At 43.1% G+C, this 14,996-nt stretch overlaps 1 protein-coding gene across 2 annotated transcripts in view; it reads left to right on the top strand.

Moving 5' to 3' along the window:
• Positions 1–14,996, top strand: part of IFT88 (intraflagellar transport 88) — a 99,056-nt gene that overhangs the window by 21,629 nt on the left and 62,431 nt on the right. For both annotated transcript variants that reach the window (XM_054015470.1, XM_054015471.1), the window contains 5 exons: positions 1,634–1,736; positions 2,638–2,752; positions 2,875–3,106; positions 5,996–6,066; positions 12,900–12,986. In XM_054015470.1, coding sequence (XP_053871445.1) covers positions 1,634–1,736; positions 2,638–2,752; positions 2,875–3,106; positions 5,996–6,066; positions 12,900–12,986 — 608 coding nt within the window. The remainder of the gene's footprint in view (positions 1–1,633; positions 1,737–2,637; positions 2,753–2,874; positions 3,107–5,995; positions 6,067–12,899; positions 12,987–14,996) is intronic.

Raw genomic sequence — 14,996 nt, 5'->3', positions numbered from 1 at the left:
CCGCCATGCTGTGTAGAGCAATGATTCCAGAGTACTTGATAGTCTCGTGGCGTGGCAACGTGTCCTACTACGGAGGACCCAATAAGGCCGCTCTCCCCAAGAACCTAATGCAGCGGATTTCCAATTACCTCCAGGAGAGCTTCCTCGAGATGTCACAGGAGGATTTCTGCTCCATCCCCGGACATATAGACCGCATTTTACTGTAGCTGCTGTAGCAGTGACTAACCAGTAGAGCGGCTTGGGCAGGACAATCATGCAAAACCGGACATTGCTAGATTTTTTTTCAATAGTTGCACTGCCCATGACTGAACCGTTAAGCTAATCAAACTAATCATGAGAAACCCATTTTTTAAATTGTTAATATTCCTGTTCTGTTACAAATAAATGTTTAGATTTTTACAACACTTACTGGCTGATCCTTCCCCAGATTCTGTGTCCGGGGTAACGGCTGGGGAGGGTTGGTAGGGGATCTCTGTAAGGGTGATGAAGAGATCCTGGCTGTCGGGGAAATCAGCGTTGTGAGCGCTGTCGACTGCCTCGTCCTCCTCATCTCCTTCCTCATCTTCCCCATCCGCTAACATGTCCGAGGATCCAGCCGTGGACACTATCCCATCCTCAGAGTCCACGGTCACTGGTGGGGTAGTGGTGGCGGCCGCACCGAGGATGGAATGCAGTGCCTCGTAGAAACGGGATGTCTGGGGATGGGATCCGGAGCGTCCGTTTGCCTCTTTGGTCTTCTGGTAGCCTTGTCTCAGCTCCTTGATTTTCACGCGGCACTGCGTTACATCCCGGCTGTATCCTCTCTCTGCCATGTCTTTAGAGATCTTCTCGTAGATCTTTGCATTCCGTCTTTTGGATCGCAGCTCGGAAAGCACGGACTCATCGCCCCACACAGCGATGAGATCCAAGACTTCCCGATCAGTCCATGCTGGGGCCCTCTTTCTATTCTGAGATTGCACGGCCATCACTGCTGGAGAGCTCTGCATCGTTGCCAGTGCTGCTGAGCTCGCCACGATGTCCAGACAGGAAATGAGATTCAAACTGGCCAGACAGGAAAAGGAATTCAAATTCAAATTTTCCCGGGGCTTTTCCTGTGTGGCAGTTCAGAGCATCCGAGCTCGTACTGCTGTCCAGAGCGTCAACAGAGTGGTGCACTGTGGGATAGCTCCCGGAGCTATTAGCGTCGATTTCCATCCACACCTAGCCTAATTCGACATGGCCATGTCGAATTTAGCGCTACTCCCCTCGTCGGGGAGGAGTACAGAAGTCGAATTAAAGAGACCTCTATGTCGAACTAAATACCTTCGCGGTGTGGACGGGTGCAGGGTTAATTCGATGTAACGGCGCTAACTTCGACATAAACGCCTAGTGTAGACCAGGCCTGAGAAAGACAAGGTGGATGAGGTAATATATTTTATTGGACCAACTTCTGTTGGTGAAAGAGCTACACAGTCAACAAATATATTAAAGCATCTTTCTATCTATTTTGTATATTAAAATTTTTCTAATGGATGCTTTGATTCATATTGGTTACTTTTTGAGAGAGAGAGAGATGTGGTTATGTTACGTATTCTCTTTTTTTTTTTTTTTTTTTTTTTTTTCTTTTCTTTTTTTTCCCTTCTTTTTTCTACAGGTTCTTTTCAACTTGGCCAGCCAATATTCTGCTAATGAAATGTATGCTGAAGCACTAAATACATATCAAGTCATAGTGAAAAATAAGATGTTCAGCAATGGAGGTAAGTTACACACCAAAATGCCTGATATTGATGGCAACGCATTCACTAACCAGCTGTTTGACTTCACTTGTGAAATGCTGAGCACCTCCTGAGTGCCCTCAACTCCCATGAAAGCCAGGGAGAGTTGACAGCAAACACCACCTTGTAATGTCAGACCTCATGTCCTTGGATGATTTGATGTGGTTTAGTCCTCCAGCTAATCCAAAAAGTGTTCTCTTTCCAGGCTAAGTATAAGTCCAGATTAAAAAAAATACATTCTTTGCCCTCCTTCATCACTGCTGATGCGCAGGGTTGGTCATTACCAACAGTAGTTTTCCCTTCCTAGCCTGAACAGTTCAATAGTCCTTTCCATCATTGTCTGTCCTGGTTTTCCCCTGTTGATTCTGAAGTGAAGGAGAGGTTCCTTCTCATCCTATGGAAGCCCCAGCCATGGGCCCCAAATTAGGAAGCTAACACTTCCCATCTTGAACCTTCTGTGCCGCTTTCTTCATTCCCTTCTCCCACCCTCTCCAGTTTCTTTCTGTATCTTGCCTGTCTCCAGGTCTCTTCCCAGACCTTCTCCTGGTCTGCTTCCCCAAGCTTTCTCAGCAGAGAACACCACAGCAAATCCTGTCTCATCCCTGATCTCCTAGACTCAGTAAGAAGCTTGTTTTATATAGTCCTTTCTTTCCTAGAATTCCTTGCTGTCTCTCCCTGAATTCTCTCCATTCTGAGTGGAAGTCAGGAACAGGCTGTTTTGGACCATGCTTTAGCTTAAAGGGCCAGTAGATCCTGATACAGGTACTGATACATGAAAAAGGTGCTTCTGCAGTCTCACTGGTTCAAAGTTTGCATGAGGAGGGATGATATGAATATTTTTAAAAGGTTGGCACATAGTTCATTCACTTTATTTTTGTGATAGGCAGACTGAAGGTGAATATGGCAAACATTTATTTAAAACAACGAAACTATTCAAAAGCTATCAAATTCTACCGTATGGCTCTAGATCAGATTCCAAATGTCCATAAAGAAATGAGGTGAGTTTATACTGTAAAAGTTTTGAAATTCCTTTTGTTTTGTATATACAGTAGAACATTTGACAATATTAAAATAAAAAATAATAATATAAATATTACTTAACAATTATTTCTTTAATTAGGATTAAAATAATGCAGAACATTGGAGTTGCATTTATTAAAACTGGCCAGTACACTGATGGCATCAGTTCCTTTGAACACATAATGAGCACATCTCCAAACCTGAAAGCAGGCTTCAACCTGATTCTTTGTTATTTTGCCATTGGAGACCGTGAACAAATGAAAAAAGCTTTCCAAAAACTGATCACTGTTCCACTGGAAATTGATTATGATGACAAATATATTTCACCAAATGTAAGTATGAACCAAAGCAAAATCTACAAATTTTATTTGCAGAGGGAAAATTTTGAATGTTGAGGAAAAAAAATCTGTTCTATATAATGTGTACATACATGTCTGTGTACACATACACACGATGGTGTGATGTTTTACCAGCATGAGTTGAGGATGGCAGTACTACTCACTAGTGATAGTACTCTTGAAAACATTTCCAAAATAGTTTTTCTAGAAAATGTGACATACATAAAATATGTATTTGTGTGTTGTAGTATAGAGTTGGCACTCATTTGGGATGACTTACTGCTTTGCCACTTTTATTTATAAAACATTTACATAAAATACTCGTGTTTAAAATAATAAAAATGACAAATCAGTGAGTAAGTTATGCAAGTCATCTCAAATGAGTGCCAGTAAAACCTATAATATCATAGCACACATATTATACAGAAAAACAATTTTATTAAAGTTTTACAGAGGATTTGGTTTTGGTTCATTTTAGTTTATTGGAACTATTTTTTTAATATTCCTCCACCAATAAAGTTAGGCTCCCTTGTACCATGAGACCAACTGTTCATGACTCTGAGGTAAGAAAAAATAACAAATAAACTTAAAAATCAACAGAGGGTCCTGTGGCACCTTTAAGACTAACAGATGTATTGGAGCATAAGCTTTCGTGGGTGAATGCCCACTTCGTCAGACGCATGTAATGGAAATTTCCAGAGGCAGGTATAAATATGCAGGCAAGAATCAGTATGGAGATAACGAGGTTAGTTCAATCAGGGAGGGTGAGGTCCTCTGCTAGCAGTTGAGGTGTGAACACCAAGGGAGGAGAAACTGCTTCTGTACTTGGCTAGCCATTCACAGTCTTTGTTTAATCCTGATCTGATGGTGTCACATTTGCAGATGAACTGAAGCTCAGCAGTTTCTCTTTGGAGTCTGATCCTGAAGTTTTTTTGCTGTAAGATGGCTACCTTTACATCTGCTATTGTGAGATAAACTTAAGACACCTCTTAAAATAGCCTAAAATAGTTTTTCTATCCAAGGTCATGATTTACTAGAGCTATAAGCAAGTCCTCTATATCCTGTGGGAAAGCTGTGAATCCCTTTTTCTGGAGTAAAGCTCCATTTCTAGCCCTACATCATGACGATGTAATGGACCTTAAAGATGATGTTGTTGATGTAGGGCTAAATATTGTTTGTCCTGCACTGCCTCTCAGCATAATTTGGAATAAAATTCCACATTTGGTAGAAAAAAAGAAACTGTTTGTGACAGGTCAATTTATGGGGAAAAGGGAATCTTTTCTAATCCACTCAGAAGTTTGACGTTTTAGAAGTAATCCTAGACAGCTGGATTAATGGGCAGAATGCAAATGAATGCTCAAAGGCAAGTCAAATTCATTTATCACACACAGTGATGTGGATTACTTGGTAAACTGGGCATAAGCAAACCATGTGTGTTTTAATGTGGCCAAAACGTTAAGTCATTTCTAGGAATAAAGAATGTAGGCCATATTAAGAGGATGGAAGGGAGCTATCCTGGGAATCAGTGACTCTGAAAAACACTTGAGGATCACAGTAAATAATCAGCTGAACATGAGCTCCCATTGTGATGCTATGTCCAAAAGAGCTAATGCAACATTTGGATGTGTAAATAGGAGACTGTCAAGGAGGAGGAGGGGAGAGATGATATTCCTTCTGCATTTGGCACTGGTGTGACTGCCCCTGGAATAGTGTGTCCAGTTCTGGCGTACACAATTCAAGGAGCTCTATCTATTTAGCTTATCAAAGAGAAGGTTAAGGGATGATCAAATCACTGTCTATAAGCACCTACATGAGGAGCAGAAATTTGATGATAAAAGACTCTTCAGTCTGTCAGACAAAGGTGGATAGCAAGATCCCATGTCTGGAAGCTGAAGCTAGACAAGTTCAGACTAGAAATAAGTGCAGATTTTTAACAATGAGGGTAATTATTCACTGCAAGAACTTATCCAGGGTTGTGGTGGATTCTCCCTCTCTAGAAATTTTTAAATCAAGATTGGATGTTTTTCTAAAAGATATACTGTAGTTCAAACAGGAATTAATTCTAGGAAATCCTATGGCCTGTGTTATACTGGAGGTCAGACTAGATGATCGCAGTGGTCTCTTCTGGTTTTATAATCTATGTATTGATGAGAGATCCTCCACAAATACATGGAGTGTGTGTGTCTGTGTGTACACGTGTGCGCGCTCACACACACTTGTTTTTTAGATATGCTGTGTGTGAGACTGACACAAGAGACTGACTTCATGATTTAATAGACTCTAGAGATGGAAAAGACCTATGATTATGTATAATCATAGAACCTGAAGACAGAAAAGATCTATTACGTGATGTAGTCAGACTCCCTGTCTACCTTGCTGAATTGGGGCCTCAGTGCAGCACTAAGCATGTGCCTAACTTTAAGCATGAGCGTCGTCCCATTGCTGTCAATGAGACGACTCACATGCTTATATGCCTTGCTGAATCAGGGCCAGAGATATGATACACAGAGTACAATAGTTGGTAACCTATGTGGTTAACATGAAGTGTGATCCACATATAGTAGCAGACAAACAGTATAAGGCTATTAGTCACACATGTAATTATTTTTAATTTTGTAATTAGAATTTGTTAACCACAACCAATAGTTCATTATTCCTAAGGTCAGAGGATGTCAACCTATAAAATGGTAAAAAAAAAAATTATTTTCTACGTAAGTTCTTTGAAAAATGACAGTCTAATTGTTCAATTGAAATATGCCTTTTAAAAAATGTATAGTGTATAATATGTCAGTTGCTTCTTATACTCTGTGTTAATGTACATATATGGCTGTACCTTATATATAAATATACATTTCCATAACTTATTTTGTTTTGATTTTTTAGGATGATCCACATACTAACCTATTGATTGAAGCCATTAAAAATGATCAATTACGGCAAATGGAACGTGAAAGGTAATACTGGAAACATAGGTCCCTATCCATTCCACATATGCTTCCGTGGTTGCTAGCATATGGAAATTGACATCAGCTTTCCAAGCTGCAAAGCCTGAGGGCTAGTCCACACTAACCCCCCAGTTCGAACTAAGATATGCAACTTCAGCTATGTGAATAACGTAGCTGAAGTCGAAGTATCTTAGTTCGAACTACAAGGTACTTACCGCGGGTCCACACACGGCAGGCAGGCTCCCCCGTTGACTCCGCGTACTCCTCTCGTGGAGCCGGAGTACCGGTGTCGACAGTGAGCAGAAGATCAATTGCTTACCGCCGAACCCGGAGGTAAGTATAGATGTACCCTGAGAGCTATTCCTTATTCTGGATGGGATGGCTTTAAAATACTACATAAATTCCCTAGTAATGACTGTTGGCTTGTGGAAAGTGTCAGGAGAAATACTAGATATGCTAAAACAGGTGGGCAATTTTTGGCCTGGTTGGCTGAAAAGTAGCCAGGGAATAAGATTTTAAGGGACCTTCAGAAACCAATCTTGTGTCCTTGGCTAACAGCTCCATTTTGAAGCTCAGCCAAGTAGAACAAAGGGCTCCATTATTCTGAACATTTCTTCTACTTCCTAACTGTTAGTTAGGAACTGGGGAGGTATTTGGTCTAAAATAAAGAAGCAAAAGGAGAAAAATCTGGCCTTTGGTCACAGTCCTGTATCCCTAGGGAGTGGGATAGGGAAGACGAACAAATGGAGGAGGAGAAGTTACAAAACACTTATTGATGCGAGTTCCCCATCAGTGAAATACACTGCTCAGGGGTGGGGGGGGGAGAGGGCTTTTTTAATTTTCTGAGCCCTGTGCAAAAGCCACACTGGATTGTATATGAGTATGTTAGACCACTGCAAAGCATCCAGCATATGTGGCCTGCTGGCACTGGAAGGTAATATAAATGTTAGACTGTAGGGATATTGTACAGTGCAGCTGGGAGTAACCTCCCAACCCGAGTAAGACTGACTTGTACCAGCAGGGATGAAGCTAGTGTGCTAAAAATTGCAGCAGAGACTCAGGCGGTTCTCAGGTCAGGTGACTAACCTGACCTCAGAACTGGGGGCTCGGTGGGCTTGAGAGCCCAAGTTGTCACCCGAACTACAAAGTCCACACTGCTATTTTTAGCATGCTACCGCAAGCCCCGCTAGCATGAGTCTACCTGCATAGAAGGCTCACTGTCAACTGCAATATAAACATACCCGAAGGGGCCTTTATTATTTTGAGATACTGTATTATCAGATCTTCTTTCTGTATTATAAATTATTATGCTCCTATTCATATGCTAGGATAGGATTGTTGTAGATTCATAGATTCATAGATTCATAGATTATAGGACTGGAAGGGACCTCGAGAGGTCATCGAGTCCAGTCCCCTGCCCGCATGGCAGGACCAAATACTGCCTAGACCATCCCTAATAGACATTTATCTAACCTACTCTTAAATATCTCCAGAGACGGAGATTCCACAACCTCCCTAGGCAATTTGTTCCAGTGTTTAACCACCCTGACAGTTAGGAACTTTTTCCTAATGTCCAATCTAGACCTCCCTTGCTGCAGTTTAAACCCATTGTTTCTGGTTCTATCCTTAGAGGCTAAGGTGAACAAGTTCTCTCCCTCCTCCTTATGACACCCTTTTAGATACCTGAAAACTGCTATCATGTCCCCTCTCAGTCTTCTCTTTTCCAAACTAAACAAACCCAATTCTTTCAGCCTTCCTTCATAGGTCATGTTCTCAAGACCTTTAATCATTCTTGTTGCTCTTCTTTGGACCCTTTCCAGTTTCTCCACATCTTTTTTAAAATGCGGCGCCCAGAACTGGACACAATACTCCAGCTGAGGCCTAACCAGAGCAGAGTAGAGCGGAAGAATGACTTCTCGTGTCTTGCTCACAACACACCTGTTAATGCATCCCAGAATCATGTTTGCTTTTTTTGCAACAGCATCACACTGTTGACTCATATTTAGCTTGTGGTCCACTATAACCCCTAGATCCCTTTCTGCCGTACTCCTTCCTAGACAGTCTTTTCCCATTCTGTATGTGTGAAATTGATTTTTCCTTCCTAAGTGGATCACTTTGCATTTGTCTTTGTTAAACTTCATCCTGTTTAACTCAGACCATTTCTCCAATTTGTCCAGATCATTTTGAATTATGACCCTGTCCTCCAAAGTAGTTGCAATCCCTCCCAGTTTGGTATCATCCGCAAACTTAATAAGCGTACTTTCTATGCCAATATCTAAGTCGTTGATGAAGATATTGAACAGAGCCGGTCCCAAAACAGACCCCTGCGGTACCCCACTCGTTACGCCTTTCCAGCAGGATTGGGAACCATTAATAACAACTCTCTGAGTACGATTATCCAGCCAGTTATGCACCCACCTTATAGTAGCCCCATCTAATTTGTATTTGCCTAGTTTATCGATAAGAATATCATGCGAGACCGTATCAAATGCCTTACTAAAGTCTAGGTATACCACATCCACCGCTTCACCCTTATCCACAAGGCTCGTTATCCTATCAAAGAAAGCTATCAGATTGGTTTGACATGATTTGTTCTTCACAAATCCATGCTGGCTATTCCCTATCACCTTACCACCTTCCAAGTGTTGGCAGATGATTTCCTTAATTACTTGCTCCATTATCTTCCCTGGCACAGAAGTTAAACTAACTGGTCTGTAGTTACCTGGGTTGTTTTTATTTCCCTTTTTATAGATGGGCACTATATTTGCCCTTTTCCAGTCTTCTGGAATCTCTCCCGTCTCCCATGACTTTCCAAAGATAATAGCTAGAGGCTCAGATACCTCCTCTATTAGCTCCTTGAGTATTCTAGGATGCATTTCATCAGGCCCGGGTGACTTGCAGGCATCTAACTTTTCTAAGTGATGTTTAACTTGTTCTTTTTTTATTTTATCCGCTAAACCTACCCCCTTCCCATTAGCATTCACTATGTAGGCATTGCTTCAGACTTCTTTGTTTCGGTCTTCACCGAGAAGTCATTAAGCATCTCTGCCATTTCCAAGTTTCCTGTTACTGTTTCTCCCTCTTCACTAAGCAGTGGGCCTACCCTGTCTTTGGTCTTCCTCTTGCTTCTAATGTATTGATAAAAAGTCTTCTTGTTTCCTTTTATTCCCGTAGCTAGTTTGAGCTCATTTTGTGCCTTTGCCTTTCTAATCTTGCCCCTGCATTCCTGTGTTGTTTGCCTATATTCATCCTTTGTAATCTGTCCTAGTTTCCATTTTTTATATGACTCCTTTTTATTTTTTAGATCGTGCAAGATCTCGTGGTTAAGCCAAGGTGGTCTTTTGCCACATTTTCTATCTTTCCTAACCAGCGGAATAGCTTGCTTTTGGGCACTTAATAGTGTCCCTTTGAAAAACTGCCAACTCTCCTCAGTTGTTTTTCCCCTCAGTCTTGATTCCCATGGGACCTTACCTATCAGCTCTCTGAGCTTCCCAAAAATCTGCCTTCCTGAAATCCATTGTCTCTATTTTGCTGTTCTCCCTTCTACCCTTCCTTAGAATTGCAAAGTCTATGATTTCATGATCACTTTCACCCAGGCTGCCTTCTACTTTCACATTCTCAACGAGTTCCTCCCTATTTGTTAAAATCAAGTCTAGAACAGCTTCCCCCCTAGTAGCTTTTTCAACCTTCTGAAATAAAAAGTTGTCTCCAATGCAGTCCAAGAATTTGTTGGATAGTCTGTTCCCCGCTGTGTTATTTTCCCAACATATATCCGGATAGTTGAAGTCCCCCATCACCACCAAATCTTGGGCTTTGGATGATTTTGTTAGTTGCTTGAAAAAAGCCTCATCCACCTCTTCCACCTGGTTAGGTGGCCTGTAGTAGACGCCTAGCATGACATCTCCCTTGTTTTTTGCCCCTTTAAGCCTAACCCAGAGACTCTCAACACTTCCGTCTCCTATGTCCATCTCTACCTCAGTCCAAGTGTGTACATTTTTAATATATAAGGCAACACCTCCTCCCTTTTTCCCCTGTCTATCCTTCCTGAGCAAGCTGTACCCATCCACACCAACATTCCAATCATGTGTATTATCCCACCAAGTTTCAGTGATGCCAACAATGTCATAGTTGTATTTATTTATTAGCACTTCCAGTTCTTCCTGCTTATTCCCCATACTTCTCGCATTTGTATATAGGCATCTAAGATACTGGTTTGATCTTTCCTCCCAGTTTTTTCCTGACTCTCCTTTCTCTCTGCCAATATAGCCCACACTCCCTCTCGTTTCCGACCCATCTCCCCGGTCTCCATGTTCCCCACTTACCTGTGGGCTTTGCTCACCTGTCCCCGTCGAACCTAGTTTAAAGCCCTCCTCACTAGGTTAGCCAGTCTGTGTCCGAATAGGGTCTTCCCTCTCCTCGAAAGGTGAACGCCATCTCTGCCTAGCAGTCCTTCCTCGAATAGCATCCCGTGGTCTAGGAAGCCAAAGCCCTCCTGGCGACACCATCTTCGCAGCCAGGCATTCACCTCCATGATGCATCTGTCTCTGCCCGGGCCCCTACCTTTGACAGGAAGAATTGAAGAGAATACCACCTGCGCTCCAAACTCCTTCACCCGTGCTCCCAGAGCCCTGTAGTCACTCTTGATCCGCTCAGTGTCACACCGCGCAGTATCATTTGTGCCCACATGGATGAGTAGCACGGGGTAGTAGTCAGAGGGCCGGATAATCCTCGACAATGCCTCCGTAACGTCTCGGATACGGGCCCCCGGCAGGCAGCATACCTCCCGAGATGAAATGTCAGGGCAACAGATGGGCGCCTCCGTCCCCCTCAGCAGAGAGTCTCCGACCACCACTACCCTACGTTTCCTATTCGCAGTGGTGGCAGCAGACTCCCCAGCCTTAGGGGTACGAGGCTTCTCCTCCTTTACTGTAGGGAGTGATTCCTTCTTTCCTGTATCAAGAAGAGCATAACTGTTACCTATAACCACGGCAGGAGGGTTCGGAGCAAGGGTGGAGCACTGCCTGCTGCCAGAAGTAACCAGCTGCCAGCGTCCACCCTGAGCCATCTCCTCCTCCACCAGTGGTGTATCAGCAGTCCTGTGTACTGGGACAGCTACCTCAGCTGTCTCCACATGGACACTGTCGAGGAATTGCTCGTGGATACGGATGCTCCTCAACCTAGCCACCTCCTCCTGTAGCTCTCCCACCTGCTGCCTGAGAGATTCCACCAGCAGGCACCTTTCACATTGGATGGTCCCCCCAGCCTGGATATCAGTAAGTGGAAATTGCAAGTTACAGTCTTTGCAAAACCACACCAGGATCTGGGTAGAGGCATCCATGCTTAGGCACTCTGTCTGGCTACAGGCACAGGTGGAGGAGACAGTAGCAGTGCTGGCACAGGTGTTGCGGGTCTTCCTAACCATCGTAAGCCTCCCTCTGTCAAACTCCCGTCTGCAGCCCCCTGTCAGCTGAAAGGGTTGTTTAAGCAAACAGTTAGAATGTAGTTGCTTTATAGGTATTAAGGGGAATCAAGAGAAAACAGATGGAACCGGCAAGGGACCCTCGCCCCCTTCCTGCTCCCTGCCAAACTCCCTTGCGAAACTCCCTGTTAGCAGCCCCTGTTCGCAAATGATGTAATGATATAGTTTAGTGACTAACCTCTCTCTTGGATTTATGCAAGTCTTACAAAACTTCTGGCCTTAAGAAATACTGTAGCATTACTAGCTACCCAATCTATATATTACGCATTGAAAGATGTAATATTAAATCATACTATTATTTTACTGATGTCTTGATTAAACAATAATACAATAACTCCTCATTTAAAGTCATCCCGGTTAACGTTGTTTCGTTGTTATGTTGCTGATCAATTAGGGAACATGCTCATTTAAAGTTATGTAATGCTCCCTTCTAACGTCGTTTGGCAGCTGTCTGCTTTGTCTACTGCTTGCAGGAAGAGCAGCCCGTTGCATCTAGCTGGTGGGGGCTTGGAACCAGGGTGAACTGGCAGCCCCCCTAATCAGCTCCCCACTCTCCTAAGTTCCCTGTGCAGCAGCTGCCCAGCAGGCTAGCAGTTGCAGCTGTCCTTCCCCCCCCTCCCCATTGCCATGTGCTGCTCCTGCCTTCTGTCTTGGAGCTGCTCCCCAAGACTCCTGCTTGCTGTGCAGGGTGGAGGAAGGAAGAGGGGGGCTAATGTCAGGGTGTCCCCCTCCCCCCTGCTCCCCGCTTCCCTCTGCTCTATGGAAGATGGGGTAACACACCAGGGCTCAGGACGGAGGGAGCTTGCAGCAGCTGCAGTCTCAGCAAGTTGATCTAATTAACAAGGCAGTGTACTTAAAGGGGAAATGCGCATATCTCCCTCCATTTCTGCTGCCTTGCAGAGTGAGAGAGTTAACCCTTGAGGGCTCAGCCAATTGCTAGTTCATTATTTAGCAGTAAGGGAAATATCCCACCCTCTGACTCCTCCACCTCAACCAAGCTTCACAATCATCATCACTGTGTACCAGTATTAAATTGTTTGTTTAAAACTTATACTGTGTGTGTGTGTGTGTGTTTATATAAAAAAAAAGTCTTTTGTCTGGTGAAAAAAATGTCCCTGGAACCTAACCCCCTCATTTACATTAATTCTTATGGGAAAATTGGATTCGCTTAACATCATTTCGCTTAAAGTTGCATTTTTCAGGAATATAACTACAACGTTAAGTGAGGAGTTACTGTATAGATGTTGCTCAGACTTAGTTAGTGAATAGCGATTCAAGGCACAGGATAAGGTAACTAAGTTTTTGATGTTTTCATATATCCTTTCTCTAAACACTGATATATATCTATATTTTAATTCCTAAGGAAAGGCATGGCAGAAAAATATATCATGACAGCTGCAAAATTGATTGCACCAGCTATTGAAACCTCCTTTGCCATAGGCTATGACTGGTAGGAGACAGTTTTCTTCAGTTTAACTGCATGCCAATTTCTGTCCATAATCAAAAAAACAAGTTCACAAATGTAGAAACCTAGGAAATGTAGCATTTGAGTTGTGCTTCTCGAACAAAGCACCCAAAGTACTTTTAAGTCAGCTTTGATAGCAATGTCCTGAAAAAAAAAAATCAGAAATATTGTGCTTTATCCATCTACAAAACAATTTAATTCACAGATCATAGAAACTCAAATGTCAGTCATATAGTTATTGAGCTGCTTTACGACTGTTTACATTCATACAAAGTACTCATATAAGAATCTTACAAATTCCTGATTAGACAAATCACATACAGAAGACAGTCATTCTGTACTCTTCACTAAAGGTCTGAATGTGACATGCCAAAGATATACAGTGTCTTACTCTTCCGATGCTAATGACTTCACACAAGATCAGGGCCTCTGGTTCCATGTGCAAACCAATTGTTTAAATGTTATGTAACTGTTCTGCCAGTCAGAGTTGGCAGCAACAAAGGTGTGTTCAGAATCTAGAGGTTCATTTTCAACAATACAACACAAAACCAGCTCGAGCCCCCACCCAGCGACCTGGAACAATTACACACCACCTCTGGGCGCCTCTAAGAGGTAGTACTTCCCCTCTTGCAAGCACGGAGTCTGAGTGTAGCAAAAAATCTTTTAATAAAAGGGGGAAAGTAACTCTGCGTTAATTTGGGAAAACACCACAAACAGGGTTCATAAACACTATCCATGAGCAAAAGACCCACCCCTCAAGTAAGTTGGGCAGTGTCCTTTTCCCTGAGGTTCTTAAGTCCAGCAACCAAAAGTCCCTTTAACGTACCCGTCCCTTCTCTGCAACCCACTGTGCAGTTGTCTTCCTTGGTCAATGCAGACCCAGAGTTCACAGGTGCATCTGCAGGATTCACCTCTCACCCTGGTTGGAGGGGGAGAATAAGAAGGCACCTTTCTTGCTCTGTTGCCCGGGCACTCGCTCGCCCCTCCTCTTCACCAGCAACCACGCCTCTCCACCAGCTATGGTCTTCAGGCCACCACACAGCTCTCAATTAATTCAGCTGTTAGTGCAGGAACCTCACTGCTGGTGCATACTGGGCAGTCTCTTGCATCAGAGACACTATCCCAAAGCAGGTCTAAGTATTAGACCTAGATACCAGTGATTTCAGCTCTGTGTGCGCAACAAGACTCTCACTTGAGTCTAAATTAGCTTTTGTATTACACAGTGGAGAGAGGAAGGGTCAAATGGTGTGTAAGTGTCTACATAGGGCCCACACAACCTGGTACAATTACTTGTTCTCTTCCCCCGCCCCCCCCAACTCATTGGGCTTTGGAACCCATGTCCCCTGCCTGACGAGTGCCGTTTAGTTGAGGATGAGTCCCTCAATGAGTGTATGCCTAGTACAGTTCTGCTGCTCTTGATTCACACAACAAGGATAACAGCCTTTTATTACTCCTGCCCCAATAACAAGGAGACTGGGGATCCAACACCAGCCAAAAGTGATCATTTGAGCAAGCAATCCTATCATGCTGAACACCTAGGCAGGATGGGTGTGCCCAAGCAAATGAGATCAGCTCCTGAAGTCCTCTTCTAAAGCTCATCACTAGATGTCAGGGGAGAGATCATTCAGACTCTGCTTACATCATTAGACAGAGCTATTTTGGCTCCATTTATAAACCTTATGTGCCTAGCACATTCTATTAGAACATTTGCACGACAAGTGTAAAAGTTAACATGGTCATAAAGCAGCTCATTAGCATCAGAGATGTATATGTATTAATATATTAAACTAAAGTTTTCTGGTACACATAATACTCAAGACAAGAAGATAGTATATAAATGCTCTACACGGAGAGAGTAAGGTATTGGGGTGCCTTCTCAAAATGCAATTTGAATTCTAGGTTTCTGATGTTTGAACGGCTTATTGTTTGTTTTTTTAACTGTAATATTCGTGAAAGATAATATGCTCTCAAACCACTGATATGTGCCTACAGCTT

Source organism: Malaclemys terrapin, chromosome 1, assembly GCF_027887155.1.
Source record: "Malaclemys terrapin pileata isolate rMalTer1 chromosome 1, rMalTer1.hap1, whole genome shotgun sequence".
NCBI classification, from domain to species: Eukaryota; Metazoa; Chordata; order Testudines; family Emydidae; genus Malaclemys; species Malaclemys terrapin.
The sequence above is the reverse complement of the archived record's forward strand: the minus strand, read 5'-3'. Positions and strand labels throughout refer to the sequence as shown.